The sequence below is a fragment of the Polypterus senegalus genome, chromosome 15 (genome assembly GCF_016835505.1).
Source record: "Polypterus senegalus isolate Bchr_013 chromosome 15, ASM1683550v1, whole genome shotgun sequence".
In the NCBI taxonomy this organism is placed as follows: domain Eukaryota; kingdom Metazoa; phylum Chordata; class Cladistia; order Polypteriformes; family Polypteridae; genus Polypterus; species Polypterus senegalus.
Genome location: NC_053168.1, coordinates 98,767,100 through 98,784,904, shown reverse-complemented (window position 1 = coordinate 98,784,904; position 17,805 = coordinate 98,767,100). Strand labels below are relative to the sequence as shown.

Below are 17,805 nucleotides of genomic sequence, written 5' to 3'. Positions count from 1 at the left end.
AGAATAAACAAAACGCTACTGACGCTTATGAAGCTACTGCAAAGCAAGTGTTGCGCACGCAGTTTACGTAAATGTCACATGCAGACAGTAAACAGAGAGTCTGATTTCACATTCCAACTTTTAGAACACTGCGCTCCACGACTTTTTGTTGGGACTGCAACAAGCGGACGCGTCGCGTTAATTTCTGAGGAAGTGCTCAGAGGACGTATCAAATTAACGCTGGGAACGCGTGGCAGCCGTGAAGTATGAACGAGCCCTTAAAACCTGGCCTGTTTATATTCCCGTTGCATTACGTGAGTGCAAATGTGGGTTTCCGCAAATAAATCTGATTGTTACTCCAGTGAGAGCTTCTTTACTGACAAGCACGGTCTCTACACCTCTCTTTTTGTGATTGGTTGGCTCTCCTCTCAGACACTTCCATCCTGCGGATTTATCGCTGTTATGAGACGACGATCAGTGATCAGCCATTGACACTCAACGAATTAGAAAGACTGTATTTGATGAAAGCATGCAAAAAATTTGGAGTTTTCTTTTAAACTCAGTAAAAAGTAAGCATCGATTACTTTGTGGGACTACATAACTTTTTTTGTGGAATGTAGAGCTCATTGTTAACCTGCGGTTGATATTCGGATGTCGGAAATTCTGTGTTTGTAATTTTAAATTATCAAACATAATATATAGTACAGCACAACTACGCAGGTAGCATAATAGAAGTGCCGCTGTCTCCTGAGAAGGAGCTGATGTATTCGTTCCTGGGTCCTCCTTGTGTGGAGGTAGCAAAGCGCTTTGAGTTAATAAATGTAAAGATTATTATTATACTTAACAATGTCATTTGCAAATTTTAAGTGTGTTTTTTCACCAAATAAACAAAACATGTAGCCCTAGGACCCTCGGCCTCTGTATACCTTCACAGTACCTCAAACTTAATCAAAAAGCAGCGTATGCGTACCGCCGCCTTTTTGTTTATTTGAAAAAGACACCGCTAAACACACACACGTGGTGAATTAAAATGAATCTCTGTGTGCAGTAGACTTTATATGTATGTGTGTTATCACTTGCTAGCTAGCTACCACTAGCTTTAATAGCACTGAGAGTTCTTTTTAGTCCATTAAATTAGGGTTGTGATGTGCCTGGGTCATATATGATCAGAACGTTTATTTTATTTCAAAAGGTAAAAAAAAATGTTATTGCTATTACTGTGCACTTTTTTGATTTTATGCACTTTGAGATGTGCCTGGGTAGGAGCAAAATGTTTATTTTTTATTTCAAAAGTGGGATAAAAAAGTATTGCTCCTACCTCAGATTCTGTTCAGTTATTATAACTTTTTTATTGTTTTGTACGTGTGTGACACTGTACGTACAGAGTTGTCAAGTTCAGTTTTGGGGGCCCAGTGGCTGCGGGTTGTTCCAACCTAATCTGCCTTTAATTGATGTTTTTCCCCAATTTAGGATTCTAGTGGCAATCCAAAAGTTACAAGACTGTGTTTACTAAGTTCTAATTGATACCAAGGAAGAATGAATATATATTGTGATAACTATTTGTAGTATGGATTTTAAGTTTTTCATGCCACTTTTCCAGGTGTTTTCCATACAGCCTTTAAGCAAATTTGATTCTGTGTCTTTTCAACTCCATGTTAAAATGGTCACTATATTATGATACAATTAACTGACCAAAGTCTACAACAAAAAGGTAAATTAATAGGAAAATAACAAAGAAACTCAAGAAATTCAAGTGATAGTAAAAGTGCATCTTTAGAAATTGCTTATAGATGCAAATTTCACACTACTCTGATTTTTCTGAATGTAGGATAATAGAAGAACATGGCAACAAAAAACAGCTAATAAAGCAATGATACCAATTCGACAGAAAACTGAATGTGAAAGTGATGAGGAAAAACCTGCAGCTACTGGGGCCCCAGCATTCATTTTGAGAATCACTGCCTTCGACAAAAGATGCTACGCTATTTGTTTGCCTGCTTCTGTTATAGAACATCTGTCACTGCAATACAATTTACCAATAATTTCATAAATACTGTATTATAGGACAAAAGATTAAGCAATTTATGTAATGTGTTTTTATCAGCATACAGTAACATTTTCAGGATTAATGTTCCAGATATTCAGTAAGGAACACTTGGCTGTTTTGTACAGTATAAAGGTAGTGTTATTCCCCTTGGCTTTCACATGGAAGGGATTAACCACAGGAAGATTTTTCATTTTGAAATTGGCTGTCTTCATCATAATCCTCTTTGCCGTTTCAGCCTTTTCTGTAGGATGATGGTAACACATTGAGGGTACAATGTGCGGTTTCTGTTTTTGTCATTGTACCCTCAATGTGTAATTTTTACAAGACGTCTATGTAAGGCTGAAGCTTTAAGATGTTGGGGGAGTGCTTCTTCATTTCCCTCTCTTTTAACTCTTTCAGGGCTGATGTTGACTTTTGTCGAAATTCAGGGTTTTAAGACAATAATGGGCTGTAAACTGCGACAAAACTCACCTTTATGTTTTAGTTCGACTCTCTTTGGTTGAAGGAAAGTTTCATAGCTTTGTTGATTTGACCTCGATTCCCTGGGTGTGCATGAGTAGTGAATAGCAAACAGCCTCTAAAATGGCATCGACATCTAAATACTCCATGGACATTTTATGTATTATTGCTGAATCAGTTTCTGACTGATCGGTCTCAGAGTTTGATGCAAGTAATCTAGAGGTGGAAATTGAAAAGAAAAGTGAGGTACCAGCATCAGCCTATTGGTCTCCAGCTGATCGTGGCGCTGAACACATTTGTGTAGCTGATATGCCTACAGCAGCATTCGCCTAGGAAGACCACCACTTATGATGACGAGAGGTACAAACCATATTGCATCACACTGTGATTGCCACCTTCTCCCACCTGCTGTGCGAAGACAAAGAGGTAGCCGGCCTGCAATGCATTCCTGTTGGCCATCGAGCTGCCCCTGCACATCCACTGCTGCCAAGGATGCCAAACAGGTGCCAACAGCAGTCTTGATTTATGTGTGAAACCAGTGCATTGTGTGCTTTTCAAAAATTTTTTTGAAAAAATATTCAGCAGCTCAAAGAGGGCTCTTAAGCTCTTGATTCCAGAAATTCTATTTTGTCCATGGCCACCTGTAATAAAACTTGTGTTGTATAAACACCTCCTTACCCAAATTGATTCATCAATATAATTTATTCTCACCCATTGAATTCTACTCACATTTCTTTGCTTTTACCTTCCAGACATAGCCATTTCTTTATTTAGTTCAATGTCCACAGTCTGTTTTCCTTTTACCATTTGCCACACCAACTGTGTTTTTTTACATTAATAGAAGGCATGTTACACAGTGTCTACCTCAGGGGTGCCCACACTTTTTCGGCTTTTGAGCTACTTTTAAAATGACCAGGTCAAAATGATCTACTTACATTAAAAATGATATATATATCATATATGTATATGTATATATATGTATATGTATGTATATATATATATATATATATATATATATATATATATATATATATATATATATATATATATGTGTATATATATGTGTGTATATGTATATATATGTGTATATATGTGTATGTATTCTTGTTTTCTTTAACTTTTTTCATGTAATACTTTCACATGTTCAACTCCAGAAAAAAAAAAAAATCTTTTACTTTTTTAAAATGTCTTTCCTTGGTACATAAAGATTACTTCATGCAATATAACTGACTTAAGGAGAAGGACTTTCCCTTCATAGCTAAGAATCCTCAACTTCCACATACTGTCACTTGCTTTACATATCTCAACATCTATTTCCAGTCTCTCTCGCCTTCTTTTTTTATTTCCAAATCTTACTCCCAGCATTTTAATATATTTCTTATGGATTTGCATTCTCGTACAATTTTTCTCTGTCCGCTTTCCTTGAACCCTACATTCAGTTTTCCCCAAGTTTATCTTTGTTCTGGCAGCCTCACAAAAAAGGCTTATGTCTAATGCTTTATTGACAGAACTTAAATCTCATATTATAATAGTTATGTGATCCACATACAGCATGCATTTGGCCTCCCCCCTTTCCTCCACTTCCTGGGATTTCTATCGCTTTGATATCCTGACTTTTCTGTATCATGTTGGCCAGCACTTAAATACTGATGACAAACAAAACTGCCAAGAGTGGGCACCCTTAACATACTCCTCTATGTATTTTAATGTGTTAAGTTTCCATTTATGTGTTATGTTCTGATAACATTTTCAGATTGTTGTCATAATTTGTTCGATTATTTGAATCCTTTCCAATGTTTTCCATAAAAAATAAATCATGTTTTATAGAGTCAGAGGCCTTTACCAAGTCAATATTTAACAGGCCTATTGGAATTTGGTGTATTCTACAATATCTCTTATCAAAATAAGAGTTTAATGTATTGACCATCCAGGGATTGTTCTTCTTGTATGATGTTCTCCAGAACTTCTCTAAGACAGTTTGCTCTGACTTGTGTTAGCAGTTTATAGTCCTGGCATGAAAGGGTAACTGGCTTCCAGTTTGTCTTTGGAGATCAATGTATTTATTCCAAGATTTGGGCACATTTTCTCCTTTAATAGTGCTTGTTTTACTTCACGTTATTTCAAACTCCCTTTGTATTATATTTTGGTGTTCTTCTTGTATCCACCCGTCTATCTCTCTTAACACTTCTCCCTTTTTTGATGTCTCTACTTTTAGAACTATTCTGATCTTAGAAGAAGGCTTCTTTCTTCGTTTTGTTGGTTTCTTTTATTTTCAGCTCAACAATACCACTTTTTTGTTTTTTAAACGTGTGCATTTTTTATTCTCCTCTATTTCCTGCAGCCTACTCTGAAATCTTAATTTCTCCTCTCTTCTCCTACCGATGTTTTACAACTATCACCTTACACACGTCCCCTCTTTTTTCCCAGTTTGTACTTTTGTAACAAACCGTTCTAAATGTTCCTACTGACCCAGCTGTACTGTACTTTTCAGCTTAACAGAACTGTTCGCAGGATGGTGCTGAAATTGTTATTGGCTCAACTGTTTGAATTCGGAGATATGGGCGGCATCTCTCGTAACAACACCTATCTGAAGTCGTTTGGCGCGAGGCATTCTGAGCTACGGAGCGCTCCGTACGATCAAGCTGCCGTTTCTAGACATTCCTAGTGACGTAACTGTTGATTGACAAATAGTGTTTTTCTTTGGGTGGTACTGGAAATATAATTGGCTCAACTGCCTGGACGGAGAGCAAATGGGCGGGCGGATTTTCTCTTTGCCCAGTGCCGCCGCCTAGGAGTGACGTTGAATCCGAGTAGATTACACGTATTACCGGTAGCTGGGAGGCACAATTAGAACGAACACAACAATCCGAAGAAACGGTGTAGTGGTAGCGGGGGCGTCGGTATGAGAGCAGGAGGGCGGCCGGCGGGGCCTGGTGGCTAAGAGCCGGATTTCACTTTTCTACCTGGCCGCGCCGACGAAGCGGAGACCGCCGAGCCGCCCTAAGATCACCGACATGGCCTGGGTCCTGAAGATGGAGGACGCGGCTATCGAGTCTGGTCTGGTGCACGACTTCGACGCTAGCCTCTCCGGTATTGGGCAGGAGCTGGGGGCTGGGGCCTATAGCATGAGGTGAGGAAATACGCTGGTAAAGGGTGAAGTGTTCAGAAAAGCGGCATGAGCGTGAAGCAGACGTAAAGAGGTACAGAACATGATGGGCCTGACCAAGGTGTTTAAATGTATGGGGGTATAGAGCGTTCTGCCAGTCTCGGTACTCAATCTTCAGCAGAGGATACAGTCTGAGTTAAAGTGAAAGGCGAGGTGTAAAGAAGTGAGCAAGGGAACGAAGGTATCAAGCCTGACCCCGAGAAAATCGTTTTAGAGTTATTGTTGTCATCTGGGTGACTCCAAAGTCGGAGAGCTCAATGCACTTCCTGTTGACTTTTTGCTCCTTGGAGATCAGGAGTTCTCCTCCAATATACCTGGAAACTTTTTTTTTTATTATTAGTTTATACATTGATATTCCCTTAATAAATGAAATATTTTAGAAAGATCTAAATGGAGTAGCAAACTTACCTGCCGCCCGAAGCATTCGAGACGAAAGAACGTGCAAATCCTGACTGGTAGTGGTGTCGTTAACTCGATCTTTTCAAAGTCCTCCAGTGTAGCTCCTGACAAAACGTCTGCTTTCATCTCCGAAGAACTTATGGGAGCTGCAGCTCTAACAGGGCGGCTTCTCCTCCTTATAGGCCATCCTCATTTTCTTTGGTGGCCCGCAAGTGCTTCATGTGCATATTTTTTGAGTGTTTGCATCACCTTTTAATTTTGTCCTGCAAAATCCTATCCAGCCATTGATGAGTTCATCAGTTGTATGACATTTGGAGACATTTCTCCTATTTGACTTCTGATTTGAGCCCAGGCGTAATCTTTATGCTCTTCAGCTGTAGGACAGAGGATTTTTCATGTTTAAGTAACGAAAGAAAGTGTCCGCTGTTTTTCAAGAGCGGTCCAGCAGTCCCACAGCATTTAATATTTGGATGTAATGACAGGCTGAGTGAGTTAAAGGAGAATACAGTAAGAGGGCCAAGAAATGCCATAGTACACTTTTAGGTGGTTTTTCCAAATATACAGCTTTATGCCACCGGTTTCGTTATTTCAGCTTGTCCTGCTATGTATGCTCCGATAAAGCAATAGTGAGCTCAGGTACTAGCAGTGATGGACAACTGTGGCTTCTTAAGGCACTACGTGGGTGGAACAGCTTGTGGCTGTGAGCCGTTCTTAGATGTCTGTCTTTCAGGCAAGCAATGATGAGTGTGATAGGAGAACATCCTTAGATACTAAAGCACTCTGTTCTAGAATGTCCTTAAGGTGTATGAGATGCCAGTGAAGGTGTCGCAAGCTGAAGCTTTGTGCAGACAAGTTGCTCAGTGCAACAGAGTTCTGAAGTCTGCATATGTTTAATACAGGGCCTCGCTTCCCAACTCTCCAATGAGGTCAAATTCATGACACTTCTCTGAAGGGCAGACGTCTGCCCTTTGCTCTGCTTTTCATTTTGGCTATTTTTAGGTGGTGGTCTCTTTTACTCGGTCAGCACCTTCTTGACAGACACATGAAGCAAGTCTGCTTGAGTGGGATACCGGGTAGTAAACAAGTTTCTGAGCTTTGCGGTGGATTGGAGATAGCCATTGCTTGTATGTTTTTTGTGTGTGGTATTCTTTATGGTCATGCAGCAGGTTGTAGTTAGCTACTGATTGCCCAGTCTGTCATAATCTTCTTGGTGTCTTTTTTTTTTTTTTTTTTTTTTTTTGGACTATGGCTGCCTGGTTTCTTTGAGCTCTGTGAGGCAGCAGACTATTACAAGACAATATTATCCACAAGGGTTTACAAATAAGACGGCTTTTGATGTTGGTGACAAGGTAAGGTGGCCGCCCTGGTACAAGGACAGTGCTTAAGTTCCATCCACCACTGCACACTACTACTGCTTTGTCCTCCCTGTTATGGGCCTTGCTTTGCGATTGTTTTAAATTAATGATGTGGCCTTGCACATTAAAAAGCTCATGCCTGGGATGTTTGCATTAAGTAGTTGCTCTGGATGTGAGCGTTTTTGTCAGTTGCTCTGTGCCGTTTGTCAGGTATGTGTGTTTAGAGGAGTGTGAAGTGCCAAAATTTTACTGAACAGTGAGTGACAGTGCTGTAGCGGTCTGGCATGTTCCGTCTTGTGATAATTCAAGTTAAATATCCTGACATGTTTGTGTAGAAGGTGTTGTTAGGTGCACTTTGTAATGTTTTTGTTGCTGCTTTGTATTTTAGGGCTACTGCTGTTGTTTTCAAAATTATTTTGCCAATAACTACTTGTGTCACACTCCACAATGGCTGTCATTACTGTTACCATGGGAACCAGAGGCTCAATGGAGCCTGACCCTACAGTTTGGTCCTGTCTGAGTGACAATCCATTCTCGCTTTTAATAGGGCCAAGTATAACATTGACATGAATCTATCAAACCCAGAAAGTCTATGTCCTGTTGTGACTCAGGTGGATGAGCAGGTGCTGTGTTTTGCAGCGTGGAGTGTTGGGGCATAAATATCGTAAAATGTTGCGAAGTCATTTACAATGAGAATTCCAGGGTGGAAAGAAAACTGAAAGGTGGCTGTGATGCTCAAACATAAGTACAAGATGAAAGCATCCTCAAGTTGGAATGTGTTTATATGGCATTTTGTATGTGTGTGTGTCTGTTTTTGTGTTTTCTCTTTTTACTTCTATGTCAGCAAGTTGTGAAGCCAGCAAATCCAGTCCCAAAAAAAGCACCACTAGCCTTGTGTCACCAAAGAGGAAGTGCGCTTGTCAGCATGACGTGCTGTTGCCATGGTAGTGAGGCAGGCAGAGCTGCTTGGGATTCCTTTTGATATCCTGAATGCGTAGTTTATGAAAAAAGATCGATGTTCAAGTTGCCAGCCAAAGCTACAAGGTGTGAGTGTTACATAAGCTGTCGAGGCTCCCTCATCAGGATATGACGGGACGCGTTTCATTAGCTGTTTCCAACATAAGCTTTCTTTGTGGAAAGCAATTGCAAAAAAAAAAGTGCTGCCTCCAGAATGGCCAATCTCTCCCCAGAGCATTCAGTTAAATATCTGTCTACCTTCTCCTGTTCTCTGTCTCTCCAGTGATGTCCTGGCTCTGCCAATATTCAAACAAGAAGACTCCGCTCTGACCCTAAACAGTGAGACCAAAAACCCCCCCTTTCAATATGTTTTGTGTGCCTCCACATCACCAGCTGTCAAACTGCACGAGGAGACCCTCACCTACCTGAATCAAGGTAAGAGCTTAATAGCTGTCTTCTGATCCTCCTATTTATTAGCTGCATAAAACAAAATATTAAAATGCACCTGGAAGCATTGTTATACTCTTGGCCTTGAAATAAAGTGACTGTTGTGCCTTCTGGCTTTGTAACATTTACCAGTTTTTATCAAGCTTTATTCTAAAGGAGTCAAATTCAAGAGTAGATGCTAACAGACACACATCTGGCACCTCTGGTCAACAGTGAAGCAGCAATGTGAGCAGGTCAGCTTGTTTAGCAAAACCTTAAGTGTGAGTGGATAAACTGCATTTTCTAGCAGCTTGTGTCTTAATTGTGATGAAACAACACTACATACTAAGACAACAGCATAATGGAGACAGCAGGTCACCTCACTAGGAAAGACATATTGAAATGACTTGCTGCCGATAACCATACAGGACTACGGCATGCTGCAGATGCTGCCTTACTGTTTACCTTCATGGGAAGTTTAATACAAAAAAGTAAAGTGCAATACTACATGGGGGAGGCTTTTTAACATACTGCTAATGAGTACTTCGGAAGGGTGGAGAACACAAGAGCTTAGGGACTTGTACGTTGAAGCAAAAGTGCAGGATCATGTACCATAATACATTCCCAGCACTGGTATGGGCTTTGAGGACTTTAAAGCATCGATACATCGACTATGCAAAAGCATTTAGTGTGATACCATACAATAGATTGATTCTGAATGCAATTACTTATTACTTACAAAATGGGCAATTGACAAGTTGTAAAAAGATTAAAAAAAAAAAACGAATGCACCATGTAAGGTAAGGTCTTTGGCGGTGCTCCTCAAGGGTCTATGCCTGAATCTTCGCCCTCTATAATTAATATTAAACAAATTCGACTGATGAAGTGACTAAAATTGTGAAATCTGCAGATGTCACCAAAGTTAAAGGTATAGCAAGTACCTTTTAAAACAAGTCAAAAGGACTTGACCATTTACAAAAATTGAATATAGTTTATTTGGAATATGCAATAAGGTAATAGTGGTCATTAATTACAAATACTTTGTATATGACTCTGACTTACAGAAGCTCACTCTGAAATGGATTTTGAGGTTAATATTGACAACTTCAAGGCAATCCACAGGAGAATTCAGAAGGGCAGAAAAAGATGATTGGGTAGTTTTCAAAAATAATGAAATGCAATTTGAAACTTTATACTCCAATCCGTGAGTATGCCATTTTGATTAAAATGCTTTGAAAAAAGTGAAAACCACTTTAGAAGAGCAACCAAGTGCATGTCCCATTAGCATTCAAGACCTTTGTGAGAATTTAATTAAAGGACGTCACAATTCAGAAAGTCCCCAGGAAAGTTGCTATAGTGATATTTTTTCAGTTAAGTGATCAACTAGAAACTGAACAGTATCAGTTGAAATCAAGTGAACATTTGTTTAAGTCAAAAGCTAGAAACGATGTAGCAAATGTGAAACAAAATAACGGGGCCTCATGTATAACACGGTGTGTAGAATTCACAATAAAATGCTGTGTACAGACAAAACTGGAAATGTAAGCTCAAAAAATTCAGATGCATACCACTGTGTGTAAGCAAAGTTTCATGCATGTCCTCTTTATAAATCCCAATCAATTTAGATTTTAACACACATTCACATGCCTACAGCCTCAGCCCAACTCCTCCCAGAATTACACCTATTTAAATATGCAAATCAATATTGCCTTGTGCCCTGTGTTGGCTGGGATTGGCTCCAGCAGACCCCCCGTGACCCTGTGTTCGGATTCAGCGGGTTGGAAAATGGATGGATGGAATATAAAATAACTCCTTCCATTCAGTGTGGTGTTAAGACAATGGCAAAAGCACGTGTTTAAAAACAAACAAAAAAAAAAAAGATTTCAGTGAATGCGAAATGGAGGTCCTGTTCAGTGAAGTGTAGGCAAGGAAAAACATACAATTTGGTGGCTTAAGCAGTGGTATAAACACCAAAACGAAATTGATGGAGTGATACAGCGTGGTGGAATCACTCGGATGTTCAAATTCAGAAAGTTGCACAGTGCTTGACAAAAAAAAAAAAAGAAGTGGTCACATATCCAGATTGCTGTGAAAAGGTGAGTCACAGCCCATAGTCGGGGTGGAGGGAGTCTGTCGAGATTAAAGTCGAAATATGGACTTTAATTTCAGAGATTATTTTGTCATTAAAGTAGAATTTGGATCATTTCTGTTAGGTAGAATACCTAGTGGGTGCTGGGCTGTCTTGGCCTTGGAACCCCTGCAAATATTTTTTTTCTCCAGCCCTCTGGGGGATGTTTTTTCTGCCCTCCATGGCCATCGGACCTTCTTTTTTAATTAATATTGCCTAATTTTTATATTTTTTTCTTTCTTCATCTTGTAAAGCACTTTGAGCTACATCATTTGAATGAAAATGTGCTATATAAATATGTTGTTGTTGTAGAATGTTGTAAAGATCATCTTTAAATTGATATTTAATTTACAAGAGTTTCTGAAACCCCATTGTAACTAAAGTAGCACAATTAAATGCCTCCTGTTCTAAGTGTTCCCCGACCCAGTTGTTAATCACTACATACTTCTTAGGTCGGCTTTCTCTTACACCAACAGGAGGACTCTGGTTCTAGCCAGGTAAAATGGATAATGCCAGTCTGTCCTAAAATACTGAAAATCAGTTTTCAGTTTGTATTTTTTATATTTTATTAAAAGAGATTGTGGCTTATCAAAGTATAAAGTGTGTTTGCATGTATCATGACAAACAAAATCTAATTTAAATGTGTTGTGACTTTCTGTTATATCACCTCAAAGTGTAGTAGCAGTTGGTGGGTGGGAGAGTCAGGTCAGTACTTTGTACACCTACTGTAAATAATTTACATAAAAATGTAATGCAGAGGTTTATTATTTGCATATGCTGTTAAATCAGAATAACTAATGGGTAACCCATAATCTCATAGAAGGACATGGACAAAATTCAGGTTTGAGTGAATACGTAGCAAATGAATGAAACAGAAAACAATGAAAACGGTTTTTACAAAGATCTGTACAGTGCTGACATGAATTGTTCATCTGCAGCTGGGAATTATTTATATAAACAAAATTGAATGACTAGTCAAGGAAATTGTTGCACTTTTAAATGCCTGCTTTGGATGTTTTTTAGAATTCAGTAAACGGTTGACTTCAACTGATCTTCCTCTAGTGAACTCTTGATATAACAGAAAAATATTTTATATTTGGGTGTTTGCTCAAATTTTAATCAACTGTTGAGATTCGGCCTGAAAGAATTATGTTCACGAAATTGGAAATGAGACTGGGTGAATGCTTTCACTTTTTGTCCTCAAAAGTCTCAAAATAGTGGCCACTTAATATTATCACGTGCAGTATTGGAAGCTGTGCTTTTTCTTTACCTTGTGCATAGTCAAAAAAATTCAAATTAAATAAAAAAAATTCTGAAGTATACTCTGAGAGTGGAAAAGGTGCTTAAATATATTTGACTCATCCAAGGTGCTGTGTTTTTTTTTTGGAAACATGAACAACACTTCCAATAAAAATACATTCAACATTGGAACTAATAAAATATTTGTTAATCCTGAGCTAAAAACAGTGAAGTGACAAAATATGCTTTCTGATTGATAAATAGCCACAACTCCAAATGCTCCTGTAACAGAAATGAAGACAAACTGTGTAGCACTGGCCGTCAAGTTTATGCACTAATGTAGGCTCAATCAGTCCATAAATGACATCAACTTTCATAAGCACATTTAACGTTAAACTGGTGTTAAATGGTCAATAAATTCTGTAGTTAATTAGGGCCTGCCTTATTTTGTATTGTTCTCTTCTTCATGACAAGCACACACGTAGAATTTATATGGAATGAGATACTCCTCACATTGTTATTTAAAGCTACATATACTCCTTGAAGGTAGGAATAAGAAATGATTTAAATATGAAACTATTAAAATGTAAGTCCGTTAATTACAGTGCACACAAGATATGTTGTCAATGACTTTTATACCCCTTGTTGTGCTGTGCAGACACTGGCATGTGAAAAGTATAAAAGGTATAGTAGACTCTGATTAACATGGGATCTGTCATTACACAAGTTCTTTATACCGATTATGAAGTTGTTAACATAAAAATCAACAACTGTGGTGTGACTGCCACAAGGTTTACTTGACACATCCATAGCAATAGTTCTTAAGCGAAGATTTCTACTTCAGATAAACTTCACTGTGTGCCACCTTGTACTGAACTTAAAGAGATGCCCAGTTTTACGTTTTTCTTTTTACCCCCGCAGGTCAGTCTTATGAAATTCGAATGTTGGACAACAGGAAAATGGAGGAGCTGCCAGAAATAAACAACAAAACTGTGAAGGTAGGCTTGTTTTCTTGTCGATAGACCTGGAAATGATTAAACCGATGATCTGCTGTAGAGCTTGTCTGAGAAGTTTGGAATTGAGTAGACCAGCTACAGTACATCTTGGCTGATTACAATTGGCAGGAACTCATCTGGTAGTTGGGAAGAACTGATAGTCTTATGGCTGAATTCTTCCTCTCTTGCATATACCTCATAGAGTATTATTAGAGTGGTATTCCATGACCGTAGGCTGCAGTATACAGAGCATCAGCAGTTGGAGGGATGGAAATGGAATCGCCCCGGTGACAGGCTCCTGGATATTGGTGAGTAGAATTTGCTCCCATCTTATTTCTTCCTCTGTGCCAAATATCTGCCTACTTCCTATAGGTGCTTACGTGTACTTTGTTTAGCTTCTGTGCTTCATCTACTGTATTTTAGTTAATTCACTCTTCTTTTGTTCTTTCAGATATCCCAATGTCTGTAGGAATAATCGACCCAAAAACAAATCCAGCACAACTTAATGCAGCAGAATTTCTTTGGGACATTACAAAGCGTACTTCTGTTTTTGTACAGGTGAGTGCAGCCACTTGTTGCACAGTAAAATGAATTACAAAAGGCTCTCCTACAGTCCTTGTTTAGAAAGAGTTGACTGACATAAACTATTTTTGTAAATTTGTCCATGGAATCGCATTTTGCCACTTACCAGTACCTTAAGGGATCTGAATGCAGTGTTTGGAGGACTTATTTGACCAAGGGATGTGACTGAGCCTCCCAAGGTCAATACTGATATGCATTTCACAGTGCTTCCACTCGCACAATACTTCCACTCTTATAAGGTTTATACAGTATCCTAATTGTTTTTTTGGCTTAGGTCCATTGTATCAGTACAGAATTCACTCCCCGGAAACATGGAGGTGAAAAAGGGGTGCCTTTTAGGATTCAGGTTGACACTTACAAGCAGAATGAGAACGGGGAGCACACTGAGCATTTGCACTCTGCCAGCTGCCAGATCAAGGTCTTCAAGGTAACCTATAGCTAAAAGGAAGACAGACTCAAAAGTGCGAACTGAATTCTCTGTAGGCTTGTAGAATTCACACAGCAGTTTCAGTTGTTATCAGACTTTGCAGTGCATGCATTCTTACAGAAGGTCAATCTGGTGTTTTCAAGCTAAGGATGTTAACAACTAACTATTGATCAATTAACTTGGTTTAAACTGACTAATCTTTTCAATTGCATGAATTATAGTTTTTTATTTGGAAACTTAATTACCTTGCTGCATTGTAATGCCTGATATAGAATAACTTTTATGTGTGTTGTTAATTTAATGGCCACATGAAAGCAGTAGATTTAATTATATATTAGGTTGTTTTCCCATCTGGACGCTGAATGCACACCTTCACCAAAAACGGGGCATGCTAAATGTAGCTGAATTTAGGATCATTTTGAGCAGCAGGGTACCAAAGTGTGCTGCAAATTGTGTAAAACCGACCTGAAATACCCATTCTGCAGTGCATTACCATATACAAAACAAGCATGCTGTTAATATGTTCTGGACTGCAAGAGTTACTGTATTAGCAAGATTAAAATGAACAGCTGATTGAATACATGTCAAGAGAAGTTACAATGGGATATGCATTGAATGATAAAACAGAACAGGTTATCAATGAATGGCGGTTGGAAGAGGTTTTTAATAGGCAATCAATTTATCTTGAGCCAGAGTAAAACATTCCATCTACAGATGCTGTCATCCAACACATAGGAAAACATTGTAGTGTCAACATCCGATAAGAAAATATAATAACATGCCACAACATAGGTGAAGACTTGCAGGTCAAAGCAGTGGTACTATAGACACAAAGGTCTTCAGCCTGACGTACATCTGACACCCTTGCCACAAAGCTGCTTATTACCTTATAGACACGGGAACTGGCCATTAAAGTGGTTGTATGCATTCATGGTGACTCATGAAGCACTATGACTGGAAATTCACCCAGTACTGCCAAACATTCCTCATTAGCATGTTGTTTTCAACACCTCAATTCACTGTCATTGATGGATTTAACATGCATCTTAACTGTGTTCAGAACACCACTTGAGTGTATTTGGAAGGTAGACCTGTTATCAGTTAACAGGCCTCACGCATGAAAACCTCAAACATATAGGCATACTTCTAGTGCTTAAAATGAATCACTTTAGATTAATGAAAAAGAGAGACACTGTATTTTGACACATTTTCACTGAACATAACAAACTCTTAACATGTACAATGCATGTATACAACCTTTCACAGAAAGTGTTTTCTTGCATTACTTACTGCTAAGAAATGTCTCTCTCTTTTAATGATTGACAGCAATTAAACTATGAAAGGCATGTTGGCTATGCTATAAGTTATGATCAAAATTGTATTCATCTGTTAAACTGTGGGCTAAAGTCAGAGGGGACCTCAGTTTTACTATAGGCGTGCGGGTCCATTCTGACACTATACCGAATATCTCATAGCTAAACCAGTCATGCTAATAGTTGGAGCCTAAATTTATTGTGCAGAACTACTATCAATGGACATTTGAAGAAACAACAGATATTTGATTTTACTCTGCAGTTGTAGAATGGAGCCACCAAGGTATTTCCAGGTATTTTGCTGTCATATCTTTAGTGAAAATCTTTTAGAGGATTCTGTTTGTGACAGATGCAATTCCAGGCAGCATCTCCGTATGTGGAGTCTTCTTGTTGTCATTGTAGTGCCATTGGTTTCTGTCTGTTGACAGTGGCAGCACAATTCAGCTCCTTCACAGAGGGCATAGTTCAACCTGTGTGGCCATTTTAAATAAAGTGCCGGTCTTCCTGAGATGAGAGACTGGCCCATTTTCAAAAGTAAATATCGGCTGATATCCACCAGAGACCATATGAAGGCTATATTTTAATGACTAAGCAGTTTGGTAGCAACAAGCTCTTGTCAGGACTTAAGGACCTGTTGGTAGACAGGGGTGGTATGCAATTAAAGCACTGTTGAAAGACCTATGTCAGAAATGCTACAGACAGTGTCAATACAGCAGCATGCCTACAAAGTTTTTCTGAATTATGTTACTTAATCTGACTAACTCTGTAGCCAAAAGGAGCAGACAGGAAACAGAAGACGGACCGAGAGAAGATGGAGAAAAGAACTGCACAGGAAAAAGAGAAATATCAGCCATCATATGACACAACCATCCTAACTGAGGTAATGGGCAGAATCACCAGGGAGAGGACTAGGTGAGAGGTAGCATGGATCAGTGCCATTCAATAGAGATGGTTCACTGAGAGACGGTATTGCTGCTCACTGGAGGATGTGCTAATTTGAGCAGCTCATCACAGCTGACAGTGAGTCTCAAAAGTTACAGTGAATGGTGCCAAGCACTGTCATCCCACTCTTTCATGTAACTTTGATTGTCTTATGAAAATGCTGTTCACATGACCATAATCATGGCAGATGGTAAATGACGCAAGTCGGTTGTGCTGAGAAGGAATCTCTCATGCAGTTGCTGTTCATCAGCTTACTGTCCAGTATGTGGGGCTAACTTAGCCCACCTGTGCTGCCATTGCCTCTTACTGCATGTGGCTGGAAATTATGGTCACTAGTCCAGTGGGAAAATGTCTTGACTAAGGTGAGATTTATGAGAGGGTGGAGGCTGGTGGGATGGGGAGGGGGTGGCGGCCATCACTAATTACTGAAATTTGTAAAGCATAACTTATGTAATTCCATCATTGATCCTAGTCTTTGGTGTTTGTCCAGATGAGGCTTGAGCCTATAATAGAAGAGGCAGTTGAACATGAGCAGAAAAAGTCCAGCAAGCGGACTTTGCCAGCAGACTGCGGTGATTGTCTGGCAAAGCGAGGCAGTGTAAGGACTTGTGCTTCACTTCTCATTGTCAAATGCGGAGCTTGACATATTAGATTTAGTGCCTGGCCATACTGCATAGTCAGCCATGTCTGCTTAAATCTAGCAGTAGCCCCATTGCCTACCTTTTTTAAGTCACATAAGATATACTGGTCTGAATAATATAGTTGGGATGTACAAATAAACTGTAATTGTAAGTATATGTAATAATAAGTGTCAAGAAGCAGAATACTTTAAATTTAAAAAAGGAAAACATGAGGCTAGTTCCAATAATCTGTTTTGCCTCTTGTGATTGTAATGCTAAGTATAATTATTTGAAAAATCCCTATTTCTGTAATAATTAAAGACCTTAGCATAAGTACATCTTGTTATATTGATTATACATAGTCATCTCAAGGGGGGCCATCCTTCTCAGCTCCAGTCAGGGACATAGAAATGTTCACATTACACCATTTGTTCTTAAGCTTTTTGCAGTTTAGTCACTGTTTTAAGAAGGATATGTGTGTGTAAGGTATTACATATTTGTGGTCTGTGCCATGCCATTTCAGTGATATTGTTGTATATTGCCTTAGTTTTAATCTGGAACATGTGGCTTTGTAAATGACTGGCTTGCTTTGACTTGGACAAAATTGTTTCTCTGAGCCAGGTACAGTGTGCAAGAGCAGCTTTCCCCTTTGATCACAGTATGTGATCCATAGTCCTAGTAATCAGATACACTTAACAACAAAAAAGATTTAAATACTTGAAAGCACTCAGACAGGACCAAATGCAAAATACAACGCATGTTTTTGAATGA

The 17,805-nt window shown here is 39.0% G+C and overlaps 1 protein-coding gene across 5 annotated transcripts in view; it reads left to right on the top strand.

Annotated features, from left to right (window-relative positions):
• The window catches only part of ubp1 (upstream binding protein 1), a 75,801-nt gene that overhangs the window by 35,259 nt on the left and 22,737 nt on the right, over positions 1–17,805 (top strand). The window contains exons 1-8 of one of the 5 annotated variants that reach the window (XM_039736309.1): positions 5,256–5,615; positions 8,646–8,797; positions 13,077–13,153; positions 13,353–13,458; positions 13,602–13,708; positions 14,007–14,159; positions 16,242–16,352; positions 16,905–17,012. In XM_039736309.1, coding sequence (XP_039592243.1) covers positions 5,500–5,615; positions 8,646–8,797; positions 13,077–13,153; positions 13,353–13,458; positions 13,602–13,708; positions 14,007–14,159; positions 16,242–16,352; positions 16,905–17,012 — 930 coding nt within the window. In that variant the 5' untranslated portion in view covers positions 5,256–5,499. Of the gene's footprint in view, positions 1–5,255; positions 5,616–8,261; positions 8,450–8,645; positions 8,798–13,076; positions 13,154–13,352; positions 13,459–13,601; positions 13,709–14,006; positions 14,160–16,241; positions 16,353–16,904; positions 17,013–17,805 lie in introns of those variants that run through there. The other 4 variants (XM_039736311.1, XM_039736308.1, XM_039736312.1 and 1 more) reach the window with 4 other exon arrangements.